Source organism: Bombina bombina, chromosome 3, assembly GCF_027579735.1.
Source record: "Bombina bombina isolate aBomBom1 chromosome 3, aBomBom1.pri, whole genome shotgun sequence".
Classification (NCBI taxonomy): domain Eukaryota; kingdom Metazoa; phylum Chordata; class Amphibia; order Anura; family Bombinatoridae; genus Bombina; species Bombina bombina.
In genome coordinates, this window is record NC_069501.1 from 1,285,840,365 (window position 1) to 1,285,864,568 (window position 24,204).

Genomic DNA, 24,204 nt, shown 5'->3' on the forward strand with positions numbered 1-24,204 from the left:
TTAACTGCTCAGCCACAAATATCCCAAACTAGCGGATATATATGCATTGATATACAAACCCCTCATGAGGGTGGCAGGTCCCACTAGGTCCCTGATCTTCCCAGGCCTTCCTCCACAAACTTTTATTAATTATAACAGAAAGGACTTACCCTCTAGGGTCTTCTGCTGTAGAGCAGTCACAGCACCTCCAGGTCTGTTAGCCTCATCCGACCGCTGACAGGGACCTGAAGAAAAAGAAAAGCAGAGTAACCAACCCTTATTTTCTATATAGGGGTAGCACAAATGTTGGAAGGTAAGCAAGGACTACCTCACCATCTTCCAACTGCTAAGAGCCACCATTACACTTACTAAAGAGGATTACATGGACACAGCATTGACCCAATCCTTGCTTGCAGGGAAAAGTACTTATTAAAGAATTAAATATCTTCAGACACCATCTTCGCACATCCTCCTGATGTACAAAGCAAAGAATGGCTGGGGGTTTATGGGAAGTGGGAGTGATACTTAGCTTTGCTGGGGTGTTCTTTGCCGCCTCCTGGTGGCCAGGAGTTAAATCCCCACTAGTAATTTAATGGATTTGTAGACTCTCCATGCCATTGGAAAGAAAAATAAAAAACTTTCCAAGACAATAACGTAATATCAACCGAATTCATAGGCTCAAACATAGCCTGCTACAGAACCCAGAACAAGATTAATGCTCCAGTGAAGAGCAACAACAGCAAACACAGGCATAATTCTGACCAGGGTCCCAACCAAGGACTTAACATCTGGTAAGTTGACCAAACGCTTATGCAACAGAACAGAAACGGCAGGAATTTGACCCTTCAGGAAAAACTCACTAATAAACGCTTATTCAGACCTCCTGGAGAAGACCGAATACAGGGAACCTTACTCTATGCCAAGGAAAAAACCCAACATTTTGCACCGAAATATAAGTGTGCCAAACCCTAGGAACATCTGCGAGATACCGGCTTACGAGCCAGATCAAGGAGTCAATAGCCATCATCAGAAAACCTTGTCTAGACAACACTAGACGTTCAAACTCAATGCAGTCAGCTTCAGAAAATCCAGAATCAGGTGCAGAAAAGGATCCTAAAACAGAAAGTCCTCCCTTAGCGGAAATTCCACGGGTTAGAGGATGACATCAAATCACAGTCTGCAAGGCCAAGCTGGAGCAAATAGAATCATCCAAGCCTGCTCCAGATTGATACAGGCTATAACCTAAGGAAGGAGGGCAAACAGAAGAAAAGGAAAATCAGACCAAAAACCCTAGGAACCGCTAGATCGTCCACCAGGACAGAATGCAGTTTCCATGCAGTGGATCTGTAACTGAAAACTTGGAGAATAGACAACATGTCCTCCACCGGAGGGATATGATCACCACTCCCCTAGAGAAATGTCTACCAGCTCAAACACTTGCATCCCAGATGTCCACACCTGGTAAGAAATATCAGAACAGAGGCAAAAGTGAGACCCTGCCCACTGAACAACATGAAACGCCTCCATCGCCAAGGAACTCCTAGTTCCTCCCTGCAGGTAGCCATAAGCTAGTGAAGAGATGTATTTCGAGTGGAAATGATAAACCAGACTGACCTCAGAAGAGGCCACACTATCAGTGCATAGGGGATGGATTTCAATTTTAAATTAAAAATAGGGAGGACAAACTCTCTAGGAGACCAGGTCCCCTCTAAGAGACAAGAGTTTACCAGCCGAAGAACTTGCTCTAAAGTCACAATTTCTCAAAATGGACTCAAAAAAAGCATGAACCTTGAAACAGATGGTCCTGCCAGAGCCACCAGGATAGATAAGGTATCACGATAGGTTGTCTAGGACTATCCTGAGAGAAACATCAGAGTGACTTTGATCCATAGTCGGAGAATACAAACTGTATAATTCTCAGAAGAAAACATAAAAAAGAAAAAAATACAATACCCAGAGCCACCGGGGAAAAGACCAATGATAGAAGAGAAGACAGACAGGGAGATGATTTTCTCACCTCCTAAGAAACTCATTCTCGATATGAAGTCAATGATCGCCCCGAAAAAAAAATCCCCAGAAATTGGCACCCAGAAATCTTGTTCACATCACATCTTGATAATACGAAACACCACATCACCCATCTGCACATACCTCCATGATGTAGAAAGGCAAAGAATAACTGGGGATTATGAAAAGTGGGAGGGATACTTAAAGCTTTTGCTGGGGTGTTCTTTGCCTGCTCCTGGTGGCCAGGAGTTGAATTCACACTAGTAATTAGAATGGATTTGTGGACTCTCCATGTCATTGGAAAGAAACTTAACAGAACAGTGACATTAATGTGTTTAAAAAGTTATTTTAATTGGTTATAAAATTGCATGAGCCCATGGTCATCAAATGTTTCTAGCATTCATACTTCAACATCATCATATCAATGTTTGCTTTATATCTTTGGACCGACATTTTTTTTTATTTTAAAGGGACATTAAAGAGTAAATGCAATTATCTGGCATTGTGTACTTATGTCCTGCCTAATACTTGTGTATGCGCATGATGTGGTGTAGGTAATCTAACAGAGTGTTTATCATACGCCTGTCACTAAACGTGCCCTCCCCAGTCACATGTACATGACAAACGCACAATGTTCTGCCTTATACTTGTGTATGCACATGATGTGGTGTAGATAATCTAACAGTGTGTTTAGCATACGCCTATCACTAAATGTGCCCCGCCAGTCACATGTACATCAAACACACAATATTCTGCCTTTCTCTAATGTATTCACACAAGCTGCCTATAAACAGTTATGGTTTCATCCAATCAACACCTTTATTTGTACGACTATCTGCTGGTGGTGATATTTTCTGCTACATTAAGAAGCACTGAGCAAATAAGACGTCACTCACCTGCCATCATCTCGCCCAACGCCCCACACCCGGATGCTGACAATAGGCTGGGAGTGTAGTAGGATCTGTCCTGAAGGGTCAAAGAGCTTCAGTGAATCTTGATCCAACACAAGCAACATATCCTTACCCTGCAAGCAGACAGCAAATATCCGGTTAGAGAAGTTGTACTACTGAAAACCGCTCAACATTCACAATGTAGCAGCAGGGACCAGCTGTACATGTGTCACTTACAGTGCTGGAATAGACAACTTTTCAATCACTTGCACTAGGCAATAAGTGTGTTTCAGCTTTGAATGACCTGGACAAGGCAATATGCAAAAAAGGGCACACAGGATTATGCGAGCAAGCGCCCCCTGACCTAGATGAGACAGGGTGCGAGCAAGCGCCCCCCTGACCTAGATGAGACAGGGTGCGAGCAAGCGCCCCCCTGACCTAGATGAGACAGGGTGCGAGCAAGCGCCCCCCTGACCTAGATGAGACAGGGTGCAAGCAAGCTCCCCCCCTGACCTAGATGAGACAGGGTGCAAGCAAGCTCCCCCCCTGACCTAGATGAGACAGGATTATGCGAGCAAGCGCCCCCTGACCTAGATGAGACAGGATTATGCGAGCAAGCGCCCCCTGACCTAGATGAGACAGGATTATGCGAGCAAGCGCCCCCTGACCTAGATGAGACAGGGTGCGAGCAAGCGCCCCCCTGACCTAGATGAGACAGGGTGCGAGCAAGCGCCCCCTGACCTAGATGAGACAGGGTGCGAGCAAGCGCCCCCCTGACCTAGATGAGACAGGGTGCGAGCAAGCGCCCCCCTGACCTAGATGAGACAGGGTGCGAGCAAGCTCCCCCCTGACCTAGATGAGACTGGGTGCGAGCAAGCTCCCCCCTGACCTAGATGAGACAGGGTAGGAGCAAGCTCCCCCTGACCTAGATGAGACAGGATTAAGCGAGCAAGCGTCCCCTGACCTAGATGAGAGAGGGTGCGAGCAAGCGCCCCTGACCTAGATGAGACAGGGTCTGAGCAAGCGTCCCCTGATCTAGAGGAGACAGGGTCTGAGCAAGCGTCCCCTAACCTAGATGAGACAGGGTAAGAGCAAGCGTCCCCTGACCTAGATGAGACAGGGTTTGAGAAAGCGTCCCCTGACCTAGATGAGACAGGGTCTGAGCAAGCGTCCCCTGACCTAGATGAGACAGGGTCTGAGCAAGCGTCCCCTGACCTAGATGAGACAGGGTCTGAGCAAGCGTCCCCTGACCTAGATGAGACAGGATCTGAGCAAGCGTCCCCTGACCTAGATGAGACAGGGTCTGAGCAAGTGCCCCCCTGACTTAGATGAGACAGGGTCTGAGCAAGCGTCCCCTGACCTAGATGAGACAGGGTCTGAGCAAGTGCCCCCCTGACTTAGATGAGACAGGATCTGAGCAAGCGTCCCCTGACCTAGATGAGACAGGGTCTGAGCGAGCACCTCTGACCTGCATGAGGCTGTTGCTGTGTAGGGACAGCTGTCGGATACACGTGTTCACAGCGATGCTGCTTCTTCCTGGTGCTAAATCCTCTTCAGTCATCTCAACCCATCCGAGACAGCTCACCGGGAAACTCTGAAATAGACAATGAGAGACAGCTGGCTAGATTCACTAAATGTCCTCTCTGTTTTCTACAGGCTTGCTGGTAACTATGGTATTCTCACTCATCTAATTATTATTTAGTGAATCTGCTGCAGAACAAACATGTAAGTCTGGCAATGACTGCAAACTGTAGAGACAGCAGGAAAGCCGGAGAATTGCTGCTGTGTTACACTAACCTGTGAAGTCGTGTGCGGTGCTACCTGAGACTCATCCTCTTCATCAGATGGCTGGGGTGAGCTAGAATAGATGACATAAAAGTCATATTAGAATATGGGACCCATCAAGAGCTCTGAAGATGTAGTGACACAGACAGGAGGGAGCTATGGAATATGAGGTATGTCCCTCTTCTGCAGAGTGACACAGACAGGAGGGAGCTACAGAATGTGAGGTATGTCCCTCCCTTGCAGTGTGACACAGATTGGAGGGAGATATGGAACATGAGGTATGTCCCTCCCCTGTAAAGCGACAAAGACAGGAGGGAGATATGGAATATGAGGTATGTCCCTCCCCTGCAGTGTGACACAAACAGGAGGGAGCTATGGAATATGAGGTATGTCCCTCCCCTGTAAAGCGACAAAGACAGGAGGGAGATATGGAATATGAGGTATGTCCCTCCCCTGCAGAGTGACACAGACAGGAGGGAGCTATGGAATATGAGGTATTTCCCTCTCCTACAGAGTGACACAAACAGGAGGGAGCTATAGAATTTGAGGTATGTCCCTCCCCTGCAGAGTGACACAGACAGGAGGGAGCTATGGAATATGAGGTATGTCCCTCTCCTGCAGAGTGACACAGATAAATACAGGAGGGAGATATAGAATATGAGGTATGTCCCTCCCCTGCAGAGTAACACAGTGATAATGACAGAAGGAAGCTATGGAATATAAGTTATGGCCCTCTCCTGCAGAGTGACACAGACAGGAGGGAGCTATGGAATATGAGGTACAGTATGTCCCTCCCCTGCAAAGTGTCACAGTGATAAACACAGGAGGGAGCTATGGAACATGAGGTATGTCCCTCCCATGTAGAGTAAAACCGGTAAAACCGTGATAAAGACAAGAGGGAGCTATGGAATATGAGGTATGTCCCTCCCCTGTAGAGTAAAACCGGTAAAACCGTGATAAAGACAAGAGGGAGCTATGGAATATGAGGTATGTCCCTCCCCTGCAGAGTGGCACAGACAGGAGGGAGCTATGGAATATAAAGGTATGTCCCTCCCCTGCAGAGTAACACAGTAATAAAGACAGGAGGGAGCTATGGAATATGAGTTATGTCCCTCCCCTGCAGAGGTGACATGGACAGGAGGGAGCTATGGAATATGAGGTATGTCCCTCCCCTGCAGAGTAACAGTGATAAAGACAGGAGGGAGCTATGGAATATGAGGTATGTCCCTCCCCTGCAGAGTAACAGTGATAAAGACAGGAGGGAGCTATGGAATATGAGGTATGTCCCTCCCCTGCAGAGTTACACAGACAGGAGGGACCTACCTCATATTCCATAGCTTCCTTCTGTCTTTATCAGAGTGACACAGGCAGGAGGGAGCTATGGAATATGAGGTACGCCCCCCTCCCCTGTAGAGGGACACAGACAGAAGGGAGATATAGAATATGAGATATGTCCCTACCCTGCAGAATTACACAGTGATAAAGACAGGAGGGAGCTATGGAATATGAGGTATGCCCCTCCCCTGCAGAGGTGACATGGACAGGAGAGAGCTATGGAATATGAGGTATGCCCCTCCCCTGCAGAGTAACAGTGATAAAGACAGGAGGGAGCTATGGAATATGAGGTATGTCCCTCCCCTGCAGAGTTACACAGACAGGAGGGAGCTATGGAATATCAGTTATGGCCCTCTCCTGCAGAGTGACAGACAGGAGGGAGCTATGGAATATGAGGTATGTCCCTCCCCTGCAGAGTAACAGTGATAAAGACAGGAAGGAGATATGGAATATGAGGTATGTTCCTGTCCTGAAGAGTGACACAGACAGGAGGGAGCTATGGAATATGAGGTATGTCCCTCCCACGCAGAGTGACACAGACAGGAAGGAGCTATGGAACACAAGGTGTGTCCCTCCCCTGCAGAGTGACACAGACAGGAGGGAACTATGGAATATGAGGTATGTACCTCCCACGCAGAGTGACACAGACAGGAAGGAGCTATGGAACATGAGGTGTGTCCCTCCCCTGCAGAGTGACACAGTGATAAAGACAGGAGGGACCTATGGAATATGAGGTATGTCCCTCTCCTGCAGAGTGTCACAGTGATAAAGAGATGAGGGAGCTATGGAATATGAGGTATGTCCCTCCCCTGCAGAGTGTCACAGTGATAAAGAGAGGAGTGAGCTATGGAATATGAGGTATGTCCCTCCCCTGCAGAGTAACACAGTGATAAAGACAGGAGGGAGCTATGGAATATGAGGTATGTCCCTCCCCTGCAGAGTAACACAGTGATAAAGACAGGAGGGAGCTATGGAATATGAGGTATGTCCCTCCCCTGCAGAGTAACACAGTGATAAAGACAGGAGGGAGCTATGGAATATGAGGTATGGCCCTCTCCTGCAGAGTGACACAGTGATAAAGACAGTAGGGAGCTATGGAATATGAGGTATGTTTCTCCCCTGCAGAGTGACACAGTGATAAAGACAGGAGGGAGCTATGGAATATGAGGTATGTCCCACCCCTGCAGAGTGACACAGTGATAAAGAGAAATGGGAGCTATGGAATATGAGGTATGGCCCTCTCCTGCAGAGTAACACAGTGATAAAGACAGGAGGGAGCTATGGAATATGAGGTATGGCCCTCTCCTGCAGAGTAACACAGTGATAAAGACAGGAGGGAGCTAGGGAGCTATGGAATATGAGGTATGTTCCTCCCCAGCAGAGTAACACAGTGATAAAGACAGGAGGGAGATATGGAATATGAGGTATGTCCCTCTCCTGCAGAGTGAAACACACAGGAGGGAGCTATAGAATATGAGGTATGTCCCTCCCCTGCAGAGTAAAACCGTGATAAAGACAAGAGGGAGCTATGGAATATGAGTTATGTCCCTCCCCTGCAGAGTGACACAAACAGGAGGGAGCTATGGAATATGAGGTGTGTCCCTCTACTGCAGAGTGACACAGATAGGAGGGAGCTATGGAATATGAGGTATGTCCCTCCCACGCAGAGTGACACAAACAGGAGGGAGCTATGGAATATGAGGTGTGTCTCTCTCCTGCAGAGTTACACAGACAGGAAGGAGCTATGGAATAAGAGGTATGCCCTTCCTCTGCAGAGTGACACAGCGATAAAGACAGGAGGGAGATATGTAATATGGAGGTATGTCCCTCCCCTGCAGAGTGACACAGACAGAAGGGAGCTATGGAATATGAGGTACGCCCCCCTCCCCTGTAGAGGAACACAGACAGAAGGGATGTATAGAATATGAGGTATGTTACTCCCCTGCAGAGTAACACAGTCCAGGGGAGGGACATAATGACAGAAGGAAGCTATGGAATATGAGGTATGTCCCTCCCCTGCAGAGTGACACAGACAGAAGGGAGCTATGGAATATGAGGTACGCCCCCCTCCCCTGTAGAGGAACACAGACAGAAGGGATGTATAGAATATGAGGTATGTTACTCCCCTGCAGAGTAACACAGTCCAGGGGAGGGACATAATGACAGAAGGAAGCTATGGAATATGAGGTATGTCCCTCCCCTGGACTGTGTTACTCTGCAGGGGAGGAACATACCTCATATTCTATACATCCCTTCTGTCTGTGTCCCTCTACAGGGGAGGGGGGCGTACCTCATATTCCATAGCTCCCTCCTGTCTGTGTCACTCTGCAGGGGAGGGACCTACCTCATATTCCATAGCTTCCTTCTGTCTTTATCAGAGTGACACAGGCAGGAGGGAGCTATGGAATATGAGGTACGCCCCCCTCCCCTGTAGAGGGACACAGACATAAGGGAGATATAGAATATGAGATATGTCCTCCCCTGCAGAGTAACACAGTAATAAAGACAGGAGGGAGCTATGGAATATGAGTTATGTCCCTCCCCTGCAGAGGTGACATGGACAGGAGGGAGCTATGGAATATGAGGTATGTCCCTCCCCTGCAGAGTAACAGTGATAAAGACAGGAGGGAGCTATGGAATATGAGGTATGTCCCTCCCCTGCAGAGTTACACAGACAGGAGGGACCTACCTCATATTCCATAGCTTCCTTCTGTCTTTATCAGAGTGACACAGGCAGGAGGGAGCTATGGAATATGAGGTACGCCCCCCTCCCCTGTAGAGGGACACAGACAGAAGGGAGATATAGAATATGAGATATGTCCCTACCCTGCAGAATTACACAGTGATAAAGACAGGAGGGAGCTATGGAATATGAGGTATGCCCCTCCCCTGCAGAGGTGACATGGACAGGAGAGAGCTATGGAATATGAGGTATGTCCCTCCCCTGCAGAGTAACAGTGATAAAGACAGGAGGGAGCTATGGAATATGAGGTATGTCCCTCCCCTGCAGAGTTACACAGACAGGAGGGAGCTATGGAATATCAGTTATGGCCCTCTCCTGCAGAGTGACAGACAGGAGGGAGCTATGGAATATGAGGTATGTCCCTCCCCTGCAGAGTAACAGTGATAAAGACAGGAAGGAGATATGGAATATGAGGTATGTTCCTGTCCTGAAGAGTGACACAGACAGGAGGGAGCTATAGAATGTGAGGTATGTCCCTCCCCTGCAGAGTGACACAGACAGGAGGGAACTATGGAATATGAGGTATGTCCCTCCCACGCAGAGTGACACAGACAGGAAGGAGCTATGGAACACAAGGTGTGTCCCTCCCCTGCAGAGTGACACAGACAGGAGGGAACTATGGAACATGAGGTATGTCCCTCCCACGCAGAGTGACACAGACAGGAAGGAGCTATGGAACATGAGGTGTGTCCCTCCCCTGCAGAGTGACACAGTGATAAAGACAGGAGGGAGCTATGGAATATGAGGTATGTCCCTCCCCTGCAGAGTAACACAGTGATAAAGACAGGAGGGAGCTATGGAATATGAGGTATGTCCCTCCCCTGCAGAGTAACACAGTGATAAAGACAGGAGGGAGCTATGGAATATGAGGTATGGCCCTCTCCTGCAGAGTGACACAGTGATAAAGACAGTAGGGAGCTATGGAATATGAGGCATGTTTCTCCCCTGCAGAGTGACACAGTGATAAAGACAGGAGGGAGCTATGGAATATGAGGTATGTTTCTCCCCTGCAGAGTGACACAGACAGGAGGGAGCTATGTATTATGAGGTATGTCCCACCCCTGCAGAGTGACACAGTGATAAAGAGAGGTGGGAGCTATGGAATATGAGGTGTGGCCCTCTCCTGCAGAGTAACACAGTGATAAAGACAGGAGGGAGCTATGGAATATGAGGTATGGCCCTCTCCAGCAGAGTAACACAGTGATAAAGACAGGAGGGAGATATGGAATATGAGGTATGTCCCTCTCCTGCAGAGTGAAACACACAGGAGGGAGCTATAGAATATGAGGTATGTCCCTCCCCTGCAGAGTAACACAGTAATAAAGACAGGAGGGAGCTATGGAATATGAGTTATGTCCCTCCCCTGCAGAGGTGACATGGACAGGAGGGAGCTATGGAATATGAGGTATGTCCCTCCCCTGCAGAGTAACAGTGATAAAGACAGGAGGGAGCTATGGAATATGAGGTATGTCCCTCCCCTGCAGAGTTACACAGACAGGAGGGACCTACCTCATATTCCATAGCTTCCTTCTGTCTTTATCAGAGTGACACAGGCAGGAGGGAGCTATGGAATATGAGGTACGCCCCCCTCCCCTGTAGAGGGACACAGACAGAAGGGAGATATAGAATATGAGATATGTCCCTACCCTGCAGAATTACACAGTGATAAAGACAGGAGGGAGCTATGGAATATGAGGTATGCCCCTCCCCTGCAGAGGTGACATGGACAGGAGAGAGCTATGGAATATGAGGTATGTCCCTCCCCTGCAGAGTAACAGTGATAAAGACAGGAGGGAGCTATGGAATATGAGGTATGTCCCTCCCCTGCAGAGTTACACAGACAGGAGGGAGCTATGGAATATCAGTTATGGCCCTCTCCTGCAGAGTGACAGACAGGAGGGAGCTATGGAATATGAGGTATGTCCCTCCCCTGCAGAGTGACACAGTGATAAAGACAGGAGGGAGCTATGGAATATGAGGTATGTTTCTCCCCTGCAGAGTGACACAGACAGGAGGGAGCTATGTATTATGAGGTATGTCCCACCCCTGCAGAGTGACACAGTGATAAAGAGAGGTGGGAGCTATGGAATATGAGGTGTGGCCCTCTCCTGCAGAGTAACACAGTGATAAAGACAGGAGGGAGCTATGGAATATGAGGTATGGCCCTCTCCAGCAGAGTAACACAGTGATAAAGACAGGAGGGAGATATGGAATATGAGGTATGTCCCTCTCCTGCAGAGTGAAACACACAGGAGGGAGCTATAGAATATGAGGTATGTCCCTCCCCTGCAGAGTAACACAGTGATAAAGACAGGAGGGAGCTATGGAATATGAGGTATGTCCCTCCCCTGCAGAGTGACACAGTGATAAAGACAGTAGGGAGCTATGGAATATGAGGCATGTTTCTCCCCTGCAGAGTGACACAGTGATAAAGACAGGAGGGAGCTATGGAATATGAGGTATGTTTCTCCCCTGCAGAGTGACACAGACAGGAGGGAGCTATGTATTATGAGGTATGTCCCACCCCTGCAGAGTGACACAGTGATAAAGAGAGGTGGGAGCTATGGAATATGAGGTGTGGCCCTCTCCTGCAGAGTAACACAGTGATAAAGACAGGAGGGAGCTATGGAATATGAGGTATGGCCCTCTCCAGCAGAGTAACACAGTGATAAAGACAGGAGGGAGATATGGAATATGAGGTATGTCCCTCTCCTGCAGAGTGAAACACACAGGAGGGAGCTATAGAATATGAGGTATGTCCCTCCCCTGCAGAGTAACACAGTGATAAAGACAGGAGGGAGCTATGGAATATGAGGTATGTCCCTCCCCTGCAGAGTAACACAGTGATAAAGACAGGAGGGAGCTATGTATTATGAGGTATGTCCCACCCCTGCAGAGTAACACAGTGATAAAGACAGGAGGGAGCTATGTATTATGAGGTATGTCCCACCCCTGCAGAGTAACAGTGACAAAGACTGGAGGGAGCTATGGAATATAAAGGTATGTCCCTCACCGGCAGGGTGACACTGTGACAGGGATAGAAGGGAGCTATGGGACATGGGGATGATCCCTCTCCTGTGGAGTGACAAAGTGAAAGACACAGGAGGGAGCTATTAAAAGACATGGGGTTTGTACCTCTCTTGCGGGGTGAAACAGACAGGAGGGAGCTATGGGAAATGCGGTCTGTAAAATATTTTAAAAATATACACACACACACTGTATACACACACTGTATACATACACACACACACTGTATACACACACTGTATACATACACACACACACTGTATACACACACTGTATACATACACACACACACTGTATACACACACTGTATACATACACACACACACACTGTATACACACACTGTATACATACACACACACACACACACTGTATACATACACACACACACTGTATACACACACTGTATACATACACACACACACACTGTATACACACACTGTATACATACACACACACACACACTGTATACATACACACACACTGTATACATACACACACACTGTATACACACACACTGTATACACACAAACACACTGTATACACACACACACACTGTATACATACACACACACACTGTATACACACACACTATACACATATATACACTGTATACACACACACTGTATACATACACACTGTATACATACACACACACACTGTATACACACACACTGTATACACACACACTGTATACATACACACACACACTGTATATACATATATACACATATACACACACTGTATACACACGGTATACACATATACACACACTGTATACACATATACACACACACTACATATATACACACACACACACTGTATATATACATGCATACATTATATATATATATATATATATATATATATATATATATATATATACACAAATGTTAGACTCCGCACTAAAAGTGAATAAATAATGAAATGCAAAAATGTGCAAAGAAATAAGGAAATATTTTAATGTTCACAGGGAAAATGTAACAAGAAAATTGTTGCATACACAAAATCATGATGTCACAACATCCATACAACCATACATACCAACTGGGCGTCCCCAGTTATCAAGCAAATATGGAGTGGAGGAGGTCAGATGGAGAGTAAAAAGCAAGCCCAGGTTATATATGCAAAACCATAGGAAAATCTGAACAGGATACAAATACTTCGAGGCAGATCATGCACTATAAGCAGTTCATGCAAATGGCAGAAAAAGCAATGGTAGGGTAGCTGACAATTGCAGAGATAAAAGATGCAGCAAAGAATCACAGATGAAGCAGTTCATGCACTTTAGAAAGTTCATACATCCCACAGATGGTAATCGTTATCAGGATAACACATGATGTCAAGTATCACCAAAATGTAATAAAGTGTTTCCTTTTCTATGTTGACATTTGTTGCCATATGTATGTTAACTTTGTGACTGTATAATCAAGCCCCTCCGGCACTCAAGGACAAGGGTCCGCCGTAAGGATAAAAAATTAGCAAATGCAGCACTCTCAGAGCGATCTCACCCAAACCGTGTCTGGAGTATAACAGAGAGCGTCCGTGTCACAAAAAACAATGGTGATTCAAGCTTTGCTCCACATCAATCGAAAGTGTCAGCGACTCAATATAGCATGTAAGTATCCAACTCTCTTGGCGTCTGACGTCACATCCACCAGTCAGGCAACGCGCGTTTCGGGCTCCGCCCTTCAACTTGGCCTGTCGTCATCGGAACAACCACCTCCTTTTAAACTTGCAACTTGTAACTCCAGAACACGCCCTCTTGGCGTCATTCCATCGTAAGCCACTCACAAACATAGGAGCCACATCACAGACATGCGCAAACGCACTCAACGTAATCTTTAAGCTGTAACGGAACTTGCATGATATGTGTAAATGTGATACGGCTCTTACAATAAATGTGAACCGAAACTTCTTAAGTTGCAATTATGTAGAGGGATATAAGTGTTAATAATTAAGCAACACTCAGAGTGAACCAATAAAAAACAAAAATGAAAAAAAGGGATCTAATAAAAAAACATTTTTTTTAAAGTAAAATGAATTTTTCTGAAAAAATTAATAAATACAAAGAAAAAAGAAAAAACACAAAGAGTGTCAATACACATCTTTCACTAAAGAGAACAGATGAAGACACAGTCCCTATATAAAAGTACCCCATGTGATCTCCCTATTAAGACCATAGGGGGTTAAAAAATCCATTTTTGGATCCAAAGTGCTTCCTTTTCAAAAAGCAACTATTGTCTATTCCCACCTCTCCTTAAAGGGCCAACCCCATCTACCACCTGAAATTTGAGTTGACTTTTGTTATGCCCGAAAAGAGTAAAATGATGGGCAACTGGGGCAGAGGGGTCTAATTTACCTATCGCTACTTTATGCTGTTTGATCCTTTCTCGGATAGATTTTGTAGTTTCACCAACGTAAGCTAGCCCACATGGGCATTTGATGACATAGACTACATAATTAGAGTCACAGGTAAAATGTCCCCTAATTGGTAAACGTTTGCCTGATCTAGGGAGTGTAATTGTATCTCCCAGTTGTATCGAGTTACACTGTGCACAATTATTACAAGGGAAAGTACCTTGTGGAACAGAATTATCAACTATTCGTACTGGCCCAATGTGGGTATCTGCTTTGACCAGGGCATCTCTCAGATTGCGGTTTCTCTTATACGAGAATAAGGGAAAATCTTTAAACGTGCCAGCGAGTAATCAATCTTCTGACAACAGACCCCAATGTTTAATAAAAATCCTTTTTAAAGGAGCAATGTGGTAACCATAGGGTACCACAAATGGAATCCTATTATTTAAAGTTCTCCTATTGGATTTTTTCTGAATAAGGTCAGAGCGGGGGTTAAGATCTACCTTCGATTTGTGCATATTCAACAAGTCAATGGGGTATCCCCTGCTCTCAAAGCGATAAAAAAAGTTGTTAAATTGTTCATTCAGACGTGATGTATCATTAACTATGCGTTTAGCCCTTAAGAGTTGGCTGAAAGGAAGGCTCTTGATGGTCTGTGGAGGATGAAAGCTAGAAAAGACCAGTAAATTGTTTCTATCTGTGTCCTTTCTAAACACATCTGTTAAGGAACCATTGCTCAATGAGATAGTTATATCAAGAAAATTCTGTGTCTTAGAGTCGTAATTGATGGTAAATTGTAGGTTTGGATCAAAAGTATTCAATTCCTGCAAGAAAGACATCAGTGAATTACTATCACCTGTCCAAACCATAAAGACATCATCAATATATCTTTTCCAAAAGCTGCAATGTGTTTTAAAGCTCTGGTTGTTATATACAAATTTTTGTTCAAACTCATGTACATATAGAGATGCGTATGTCATATTGGCCCCCATTGCCGTACCCTTTGTTTGCAGATAGAAAGAATCTCCAAAGAGGAAATAGTTCCTTGTTAATACTATTTCAAGCAAGTCCATAATGAACATCCGTTCCCTGGGTGACTAGAGAGCCATTCTGTTTAATTGAGCACCAATGCATTTCATACCTTCACAATGTGGTATGGATGTATATAATGATTTAGTGTCCAAAGTTACAAGAATAGAATTCTCATTAAATTCCAAATTTTCAATCTGTCTCAAAAAATCTGAGGAATCTTCCAAATGTGAAGGGACATCCTCAAGCAAAGGTCGCAGTAGCTTATCAAGAAATATTGAGACTGGTTGAAAAATGGAATTTGTGCTAGCCACAATGGGCCTCCCTGGGGGATTATTTAAACACTTATGTATTTTTGGCAAACAGTATATTACTGGTATGACCGGGTCTTTTTGAATCAAGAAATCTGCTTGTTTCTTAGTAATGATGCACTGATCAAGTGCCATATCTACTGTGGATTGTATATAAGATTGAAATTTACTTGTAGGGTTGAAGGTCAATTTGGAGTAATTATCAGTCGCATCCAGTTGACTTTGAACCTCTAACATATATTGGTCTCTGTTCATGATAACAAGGGCCCCGCCCTTATCGGCTGGCTTGATTATCAAGTCTTTTCTAGACCTCAGATCCTCGAGAGCCTTCCTTTCAGCCAATGTCAAGTTAGAAATACCCATTTTAGTGCCCTTTATCTTTAATTTGTCAAAGTCTTTTTTAATTAATGTAATGAATGATTCCACTGTACTGTTCGTAGTTGGTGCATGTGCTGAACCTTTAGTTCTAAGGTCCTGAACCTGTGTATGGAATTGGCTAAAAGTATCAACAAATGCTTCGTGTCTATTTTCTTGGGGATGGGTAGCAAAAAAAGCTTTGAAACGAAGATTTCTTAAGAAGCGTTGTAAATCAGCTTCAATCTTAAAGAAATTGGGGCCTGTTGTAGGAATAAAGGATAAACCTTTCTGTAAAACAGAGGTGGTAAGAGGATCAAACGTAATAGAAGAGATATTAATTACCAAGTCTTCAGTTATCTTTTGCTGTGTCTCGTTTGCATGCGATTTCCTGTTCCTCTTCCCCCCTCTGTGTGTTCTCTTTTTTCTTTAGGTTTGTGTTTGTAAGAACCTTGGCCTAAAGGGGAAGGGCTTCTAGAATCTTGATCAGATGATGAATCCCCAGAGTTATCTGTAGTATGTCTGGGTGCCCTTCTAGGTTCCCTTCTAAAGGGTACAAAGTTAGGATTTCTCCACCTATAAACTTTATTAGAGGAATAGTCAGTAGAGTCTCTTTGAAATTTTTGTGCTTTCTTAATTTCAACTTCTTTTTTAAATTTGTTAATTAATTCCAAAATGTCAGTCTTAAGCTTTTTATAATCAGCTTCTAATTTAAAGGATTTAAGCTGATTCTCAATTCTGTCTATATCAGTCTGTACTTTAGGTATCTCCTTTTGAATATACTCAATGGTTAAGATAATTAGATCACTTGAGCATTTGTTCAAAATGCCTTCCCATTTATCACAAAATTCTGTATCATCTTTAAACAATGTGGGGTGTAAATTACAACGTAATCCTCTAGGGATATATTTAAGGCGATGGTACTCAGGTAGGGTAATAGCATGTAATTCAAGGCTAGTTTTCTTACGGTACAATTTTTCAAGGGACTGTGGTTCATCTGAGTCTTCAGAGTGCTTAAGAAAATCACGATTCCCCAAACAAAGTGTGGCAATCCTAGAGGCATCTAATTCAGAATATGCAAACAACTTAGGTGCTTCTTGTGTTTGTTGTAAAAATGCCATAACCACAAGAAATACAAAAATAGTAATGCAAAGAAGCGCTCAATCCTCAGGTAGGAGTAAATATTAAATATATAATAGATCAGAGGATGAGCACTACAAAATAAATATATGTACTTAGTCAATGTAAGATAATAAATGCTCGAGACTATGGTGTACTACCAATTACACCAAAAAATAGTATAAATACAAATGTTAGACTCCGCACTAAAAGTGAATAAATAATGAAATGCAAAAATGTGCAAAGAAATAAGGAAATATTTTAATGTTCACAGGGAAAATGTAACAAGAAAATTGTTGCATACACAAAATCATGATGTCACAACATCCATACAAACATACTATGGTTACCACATTGCTCCTTTAAAAAGGATTTTTAGGAAACATTGGGGTCTATTGTCAGAAGATAGATTACTTGCTGGCACGTTTAAAGATTTTCCCTTATTCTCGTATAAGAGAAACCGCAATCTGAGAGATGCCCTGGTCAAAGCAGATACCCACATTGGGCCAATACGAATAGTTGATAATTCTGTTATACAAGGTACTTTCCCTTGTAATAATTGTGCACAGTGTAACTCGATACAACTGGGAGATACAATTACACACCCTAGATCGGGCAAACGTTTACCAATTAGGGGACATTTTACCTGTGACTCTAATTATGTAGTCTATGTCATCAAATGCCCATGTGGGCTAGCTTACGTTGGTGAAACTACAAAATCTATCCGAGAAAGGATCAAACAGCATAAAGTAGCGATAGGTAAATTAGACCCCTCTGCCCCAGTTGCCCATCATTTTACTCTTTTCGGGCATAACAAAAGTCAACTCAAATTTCAGGTGGTAGATGGGGTTGGCCCTTTAAGGAGAGGTGGGAATACACAAAAGTTGCTTTTTGAAAAGGAAGCACTTTGGATCCAAAAAATGGATTCTTTAACCCCCTATGGTCTTAATAGGGAGATCACATGGGGTACTTTTATATAGGGACTGTGTCTTCATCTGTTCTCTTTAGTGAAAGATGTGTATTGACACTCTTTGTGTTTTTTCTTTTTTCTTTGTATTTATTAATTTTTTCAGAAAAATTCATTTTACTTTAAAAAAATGTTTTTTATTAGATCCCTTTTTTTCATCTTTGTTTTTTATTGGTTCACTCTGAGTGTTGCTTAATTATTAACACTTATATCCCTCTACATAATTGCAACTTAAGAAGTTTCGGTTCACATTTATTGTAAGAGCCGTATCACATTTACACATATCATGCAAGTTCCGTTACAGCTTAAAGATTACGCTGAGTGCGTTTGCGCATGTCTGTGATGTGGCTCCTATGTTTGTGAGTGGCTTACGATGGAATGATGCCAAGAGGGCGTGTTCTGGAGTTACAAGTTGCAAGTTTAAAAGGAGGTGGTTGTTCCGATGACGACAGGCCAAGTTGAGGGGCGGAGCCCGAAACGCGCGTTGCCTGACTGGTGGATGTGACGTCAGACGCCAAGAGAGTTGGATACTTACATGCTATATCGAGTCGCTGACACTTTCGATTGATGTGGAGCACAGCTTGAATCACCATTGTTTTTTGTGACACGGACGCTCTCTGTTATACTCCAGACACGGTTTGGGTGAGATCGCTCTGAGAGAGCTGCATTTGCTAATTTCTCTTGTTAAGTGTATCCAGTCCACGGATCATCCATTACTTGTGGGATATATTCCCTTCCCAACAGGAAGTTGCAAGAGGATCACCCACAGCAGAGCTGCTATATAGCTCCTCCCCTCACATGTCATATCCAGTCATTCTCTTGCAATCCTCAACTAGATAGGAGGTCGTGAGAGGACTGTGGTGTTTTATACTTAGTTTATTTCTTCAATCAAAAGTTTGTTATTTTTAAATGGCACCGGAGTGTGCTGTTTTTTCTCAGGCAGTATTTGGAAGAATCTGCCTGCGTTTTCTATGATCTTAGCAGAAGTAACTAAGATCCACTTGCTGTTCTCGCACATTCTGAGGAGTGAGGTAACTCCTCAGCGTGCAGGTTACCTGCAACTAAGGTATGTGCAGTAAAATATTTTTCTAAGGAATGGAATTGACTAAGAAAATGCTGCTGATACCGAAGTAATGTAAGTAAAGCCTTAAATGCAGTGAAAGCGACTGGTATCAGGCTTATTAATAAAGATGTAAGTAAAGCCTTAAATGCAGTGGAAGCGACTGGTATCAGGCTTATTAATAAAGATGTAAGTAAAGCCTTAAATGCAGTGAAAGCGACTGGTATCAGGCTTATTAATAAATATATAAGTAAAGCCTTAAATGCAGTAGAAGCGACTGGTATCAGGCTTATTAATAGAGGTATATACTCTTCAAAGAAATGTGTTTTAAAACGTTTGCTGGCAAGTTTAATCGTTTTTTAACGTACATCTGGTGATAAAACTTATTGGGGCATAATTTTTCCACATGGCTGGCTTAATTTCTGCATAGAAACAGTTAACTGAGGCTTTCCACTGTTGTAATATGAGTGGGAGGGGCCTATTGTAGCGCTTTTTTGCGCAGTAAAAATTTAGACTCAACAGGAATAGTTAAATTAATCAGGAGCGCTAAAAAGCTAAAAGCGATTATCTGATGGTATTAGTAAAGTGCCAAGTGTATGTGCAAAAAATTTGTGAAAATATTAATAAAGTGCAGAAAATTTAAATACTTCAAATAGGTGAGGTTTAATCGATAATTATTTATCTGAAATATATTATAAAGTGAATACGTGTAATCATAAAACCAGACAGGTATATGTCTATTAGCATATGCCTCTATGGATTACTCAAAAAAAAGGGGTGAAATGATCATCTGATCAAAAATCAGTCTGTAATTTAAAACTGTGTATGGTGTTTAGAAAGTGCTATAAGATAGAATTAGGCGAAGGAAAAACAGAATTTATGTTTACCTGATAAATTACTTTCTCAAACGGTGTGTCCGGTCCACGGCGTCATCCTTACTTGTGGGATATTCTCTTCCCCAACAGGAAATGGCAAAGAGCCCAGCAAAGCTGGTCACATGATCCCTCCTAGGCTCCGCCTTCCCCAGTCATTCGACCGACGTAAAGGAGGAATATTTGCATAGGAGAAATCATATGATACCGTGGTGACTGTAGTTAAAGAAAATAAATCATCAGACCTGATTAAAAAACCAGGGCGGGCCGTGGACCGGACACACCGTTGGAGAAAGTAATTTATCAGGTAAACATAAATTCTGTTTTCTCCAACATAGGTGTGTCCGGTCCACGGCGTCATCCTTACTTGTGGGAACCAATACCAAAGCTTTAGGACACGGATGATGGGAGGGAGCAAATCAGGTCACCTAGATGGAAGGCACCACGGTTTGCAAAACCTTTCTCCCAAAAATAGCCTCAGAAGAAGCAAAAGTATCAAATTTGTAAAATTTGGTAAAAGTGTGCAGTGAAGACCAAGTCGCTGCCTTACATATCTGATCAACAGAAGCCTCGTTCTTAAAGGCCCATGTGGAAGCCACGGCCCTAGTGGAATGAGCTGTGATTCTTTCAGGAGGCTGCCGTCCGGCAGTCTCATAAGCCAATCTGATGATGCTTTTAAGCCAAAAAGATAGAGAGGTAGAAGTTGCTTCTTGACCTCTCCTTTTACCAGAATAAACAACAAACAAGGAAGATGTTTGTCTGAAATCCTTTGTAGCATCTAAATAGAATTTTAGAGCACGGACAACGTCCAAATTGTGTAACAAACGTTCCTTCTATGAAACTGGATTCGGACACAAAGAAGGTACAACTATCTCCTGGTTAATATTTTTGTTGGAAACAACCTTCGGAAGAAAACCAGGCTCAGTACGTAAAAACCACCTTATCTGCATGGACCAGATAGGGCGGAGAACACTGCAGAGCAGATAACTCAGAAACTCTTCTAGCAGAAGAAATTGCAACCTAAAACAAAACTTTCCAAGATAATAACTTAATATCTATGGAATGTAAGGGTTCAAACGGAACCCCTTGAAGAACTGAAAGAACTAGATTAAGACTCCAGGGAAGAGTCAAAGGTCTGTAAACAGGCTTGATTCTAACCAGAGCCTGAACAAACGCTTAAACGTCTGGCACAGCTGCCAGCCTTTTGTGAAGTAAAACAGATAAAGCAGAGATCTGTCCCTTCAGAGAACTCGCAGAAAATCCTTTCTCCAAACCTTCTTGTAGAAAGGAAAGAATCTTAGGAATTTGTATCTTGTTCCATGGGAATCCTTTAGATTCACACCAACAGATATATTTTTTCCATATATTATGGTAAATTTTTCTAGTTACAGGCTTTCTAGCCTGAATAAGAGTATCTATTACAGAATCTGAAAACCCACGCTTTGATAAAATCAAACGTTCAAACTCCAAGCAGTCAGTTGGAGGAAAACCAGATTCGGATGTTCAAATGGACCCTGAATAAGAAGGTCCTGTCTCAAAGGTAGCTTCCATGGTGGAGCCGATGACACATTCACCAGGTCTGCATACCAAGTCCTGCGTGGCCACACAGGAACTATCAAGGTCACCGAAGCCCTCTCCAGATTGATCCTGGCTACCAGCCTGGGAATGAGAGGAAACGGTGGGAATACATAAGCTAGGTTGAAGATCCAAGGTGCTACTATTGTATCCAATAGAGTCGCCTTGGGATCCCTGGATTTGGACCCGTAACAAGGGACCATGAAGTTCTGACGAGAGGCCATCAGAACCAAGTCTGGAATGCCCCATAATTGAGTTATTTGGGCAAAGATTTCCAGATGGAGTTCCCACTCCCCCGGATGCTCCTCCATCGCCAGGGAACTCCTTGTTACCCCCTGATGGTTGATATATGTAACAGTCGTCATGATGACTGATTGAAACCTTATGAATTTGGCCTTTGCTAGTCGAGGCCAAGCCTTGAGAGCATTGAATATCGCTCTCAGTTCCATTATGTTTATCGGGAGAAGAGAGTCTTCCCGAAACCATAGACCCTGAGTTTTCAGGGGTTCCCAGACCGCGCCCCAGCCCACCAGACTGGCGTCGGTCGTGACAATGACCTATTCTGGTCTGCGGAAGCTCATTCCCTGTGACAGGTTATCCAGGGTCAGCCACCAACGGAGTGAATCTCTGGTTATTTGATCTACTTGTATCGTCGGAGACAAGTCTGTATAATCCCCATTCCACAGTCTGAGCATGCCCAGGTGCAATGGTCTTAGATGAATTCGTGCAAAAGGAACTATGTCCATTGCCGCAACCATCAACCCTATTACTTCCATGGACTGCGCTATGGAAGGAAGAAGAACAGAATGAAGTACCTGACAAGAGCTTAGAAGTTTTGATTTTCTGGCCTCTGTCAGAAAAACCTTCATTTCTAAGGAAACTATTATTGTTCCCAAGAAGGGAACTCTTGTTGACGGGGACAGAGAACTTTTTTCTATGTTCACTTTCCACCTGTGAGATCTGAGAAAGGCTAGGACAATGTCCGTATGAGCCCTTGCTTTTGACAGAGACGACACTTGAATCAGGATGTCGTCCAAGTAAGGTACTACTGCAATGCCCCTTGGTCTTAGCACCGCTAGAAGGGACCCTAGTACCCTTGTGAAAATCCTTGGAGCAGTGGCTAATACGAATGGAAGTGCCACAGGTAATGCTTGTCCAGAAAGGCGAACCTTAGGAACCGAAAATGTTCCTTGTGGATAGGAATACGTAGGTACGCATCCTTTAAGTCCACCGTGGTCATGAATTGACCTTCCTGGATGGTAGGAAGGATCGTTCGAATGGTTTCCATTTTGAATGATGAAACCCTTAGAAACTTGTTTAGAATCTTGAGATCTAAAATAGGTCTGAATGTTCCCTCTTTTTTGGGAATTATGAACAGGTTGGAGTAAAAACCCATCCCTTGTTCTCCTAATGGAACAGGATGAATCACTCCCATGCTTAACAGGTCTTCTACACAGTGTAAGAATGCCTGTTCGAAGATAATTGAGACCCGTGGAACCTTCCCCTTGGGAGTAGTTCCCTGAATTCCAGGAGATAACCTTGAGAAACTATTTCTAGCGCCCAAGGATCCTGAACATCTCTTGCCCCAGCCTGAGCAAAGAGAGAAAGTCTGCCCCCCACCAGATCCTTCCCAGATCGGGGGCCAACACTTCATGCTGTTTTGGTAGCAGTGGCAGGTGACTTGGCCTGCTTACCCTTGTTCCAGCCTTGCATCGGCCTCCAGGCTGGCTTGGTTTGAGAAGTATTACCCTCTTGCTTAGAGGGTGTAGAATTTGAGGCTGGTCCGTTTCTGCGAAAGGGACGAAAATTTGGCTTCTTTTTAGCCTTAAAAGACCTATCCAGAGGAAGGGCGTGGCCCTTTCCCCCAGTGATGCCTGAAATAATCTCTTTCAAGTCAGGGCCAAACAGTGTTTTACCCTTGAAAGGGATGTTAAGCAAAAGCGCTCTGCGCGCCACGATAGCAAACCCTGAATTATTTGCCGCTAATCTAGCTAATTGCAAAGCGGCATCTAAAATAAAAAAGAGTTAGCCAATTTAAGAGCTTGAACTCTGTCCAAAACCTCCTCGTACGAAGATTCTTTATTAAGCGACTTTTCTAGTTCTTCGAACCAGAAACACGCAGCTGTAGTGACAGGAACAATGCATGAAATTGGTTGTAGAAGGTAACCTTGCTGAACAAACATCTTTTTAAGCAAACCCTCTAACCTTTAATCCATAGGATCTTGAAAGCACAACTATCTTCTATAGGAATAGAAGTGCGTTTGTTTAGAGTAGAAACCGCCCCCTCGACCTTGGGGACTGTATGCTATAAGTCCTTTCTGGGGTCGACTATAGGAACTAATTTCTTAAATATAGGGGGAGGACAAAGGGTATGCCGGGCCTTTCCCACTCCTTATTTACTATGTCCGCCACCCGCTTGGGTATAGGAAAAACATCGGGGGGCACCGGAACCTCTAGGAACTTGTCCATCTTACCTAATTTCTCTGGAATGACCAAATTGTCACAATCATCCAGAGTAGATAATACCTCCTTAAGTAGTGCGTGGAGATGTTGAAATTTAAATTTAAAAGTTACAATATCAGGTTCTGCTTGTTGAGAAATTTTCCCTGAATCTGAAATTTCTCCCTCAGACAAAACCTCCCTCCTGGCCCCTTCAGATAGGTGTGAGGGTATGTCAGAACAGATATCATCAGCGTCCTCTTGCTCTTCAGTGTTTAAAACAGAGCAATCACGCTTTCTCTGATAAGTAGGCATTTTGGAAAAAAATGCATGCAATAGAATTATCCATAACA

The 24,204-nt window shown here is 44.0% G+C and overlaps 1 protein-coding gene across 2 annotated transcripts in view; it reads right to left on the bottom strand.

The window, feature by feature from the left end:
* Positions 1 to 24,204, bottom strand: part of APBB1 (amyloid beta precursor protein binding family B member 1) — a 248,072-nt gene that overhangs the window by 93,930 nt on the left and 129,938 nt on the right. For both annotated transcript variants that reach the window (XM_053708844.1, XM_053708843.1), the window contains exons 6-8: positions 4,674 to 4,734; positions 4,345 to 4,470; positions 2,883 to 3,010 (exon numbers count right to left, since the gene is read on the bottom strand). In XM_053708844.1, the coding sequence (XP_053564819.1) occupies positions 2,883 to 3,010; positions 4,345 to 4,470; positions 4,674 to 4,734 (315 nt within the window). The remainder of the gene's footprint in view (positions 1 to 2,882; positions 3,011 to 4,344; positions 4,471 to 4,673; positions 4,735 to 24,204) is intronic.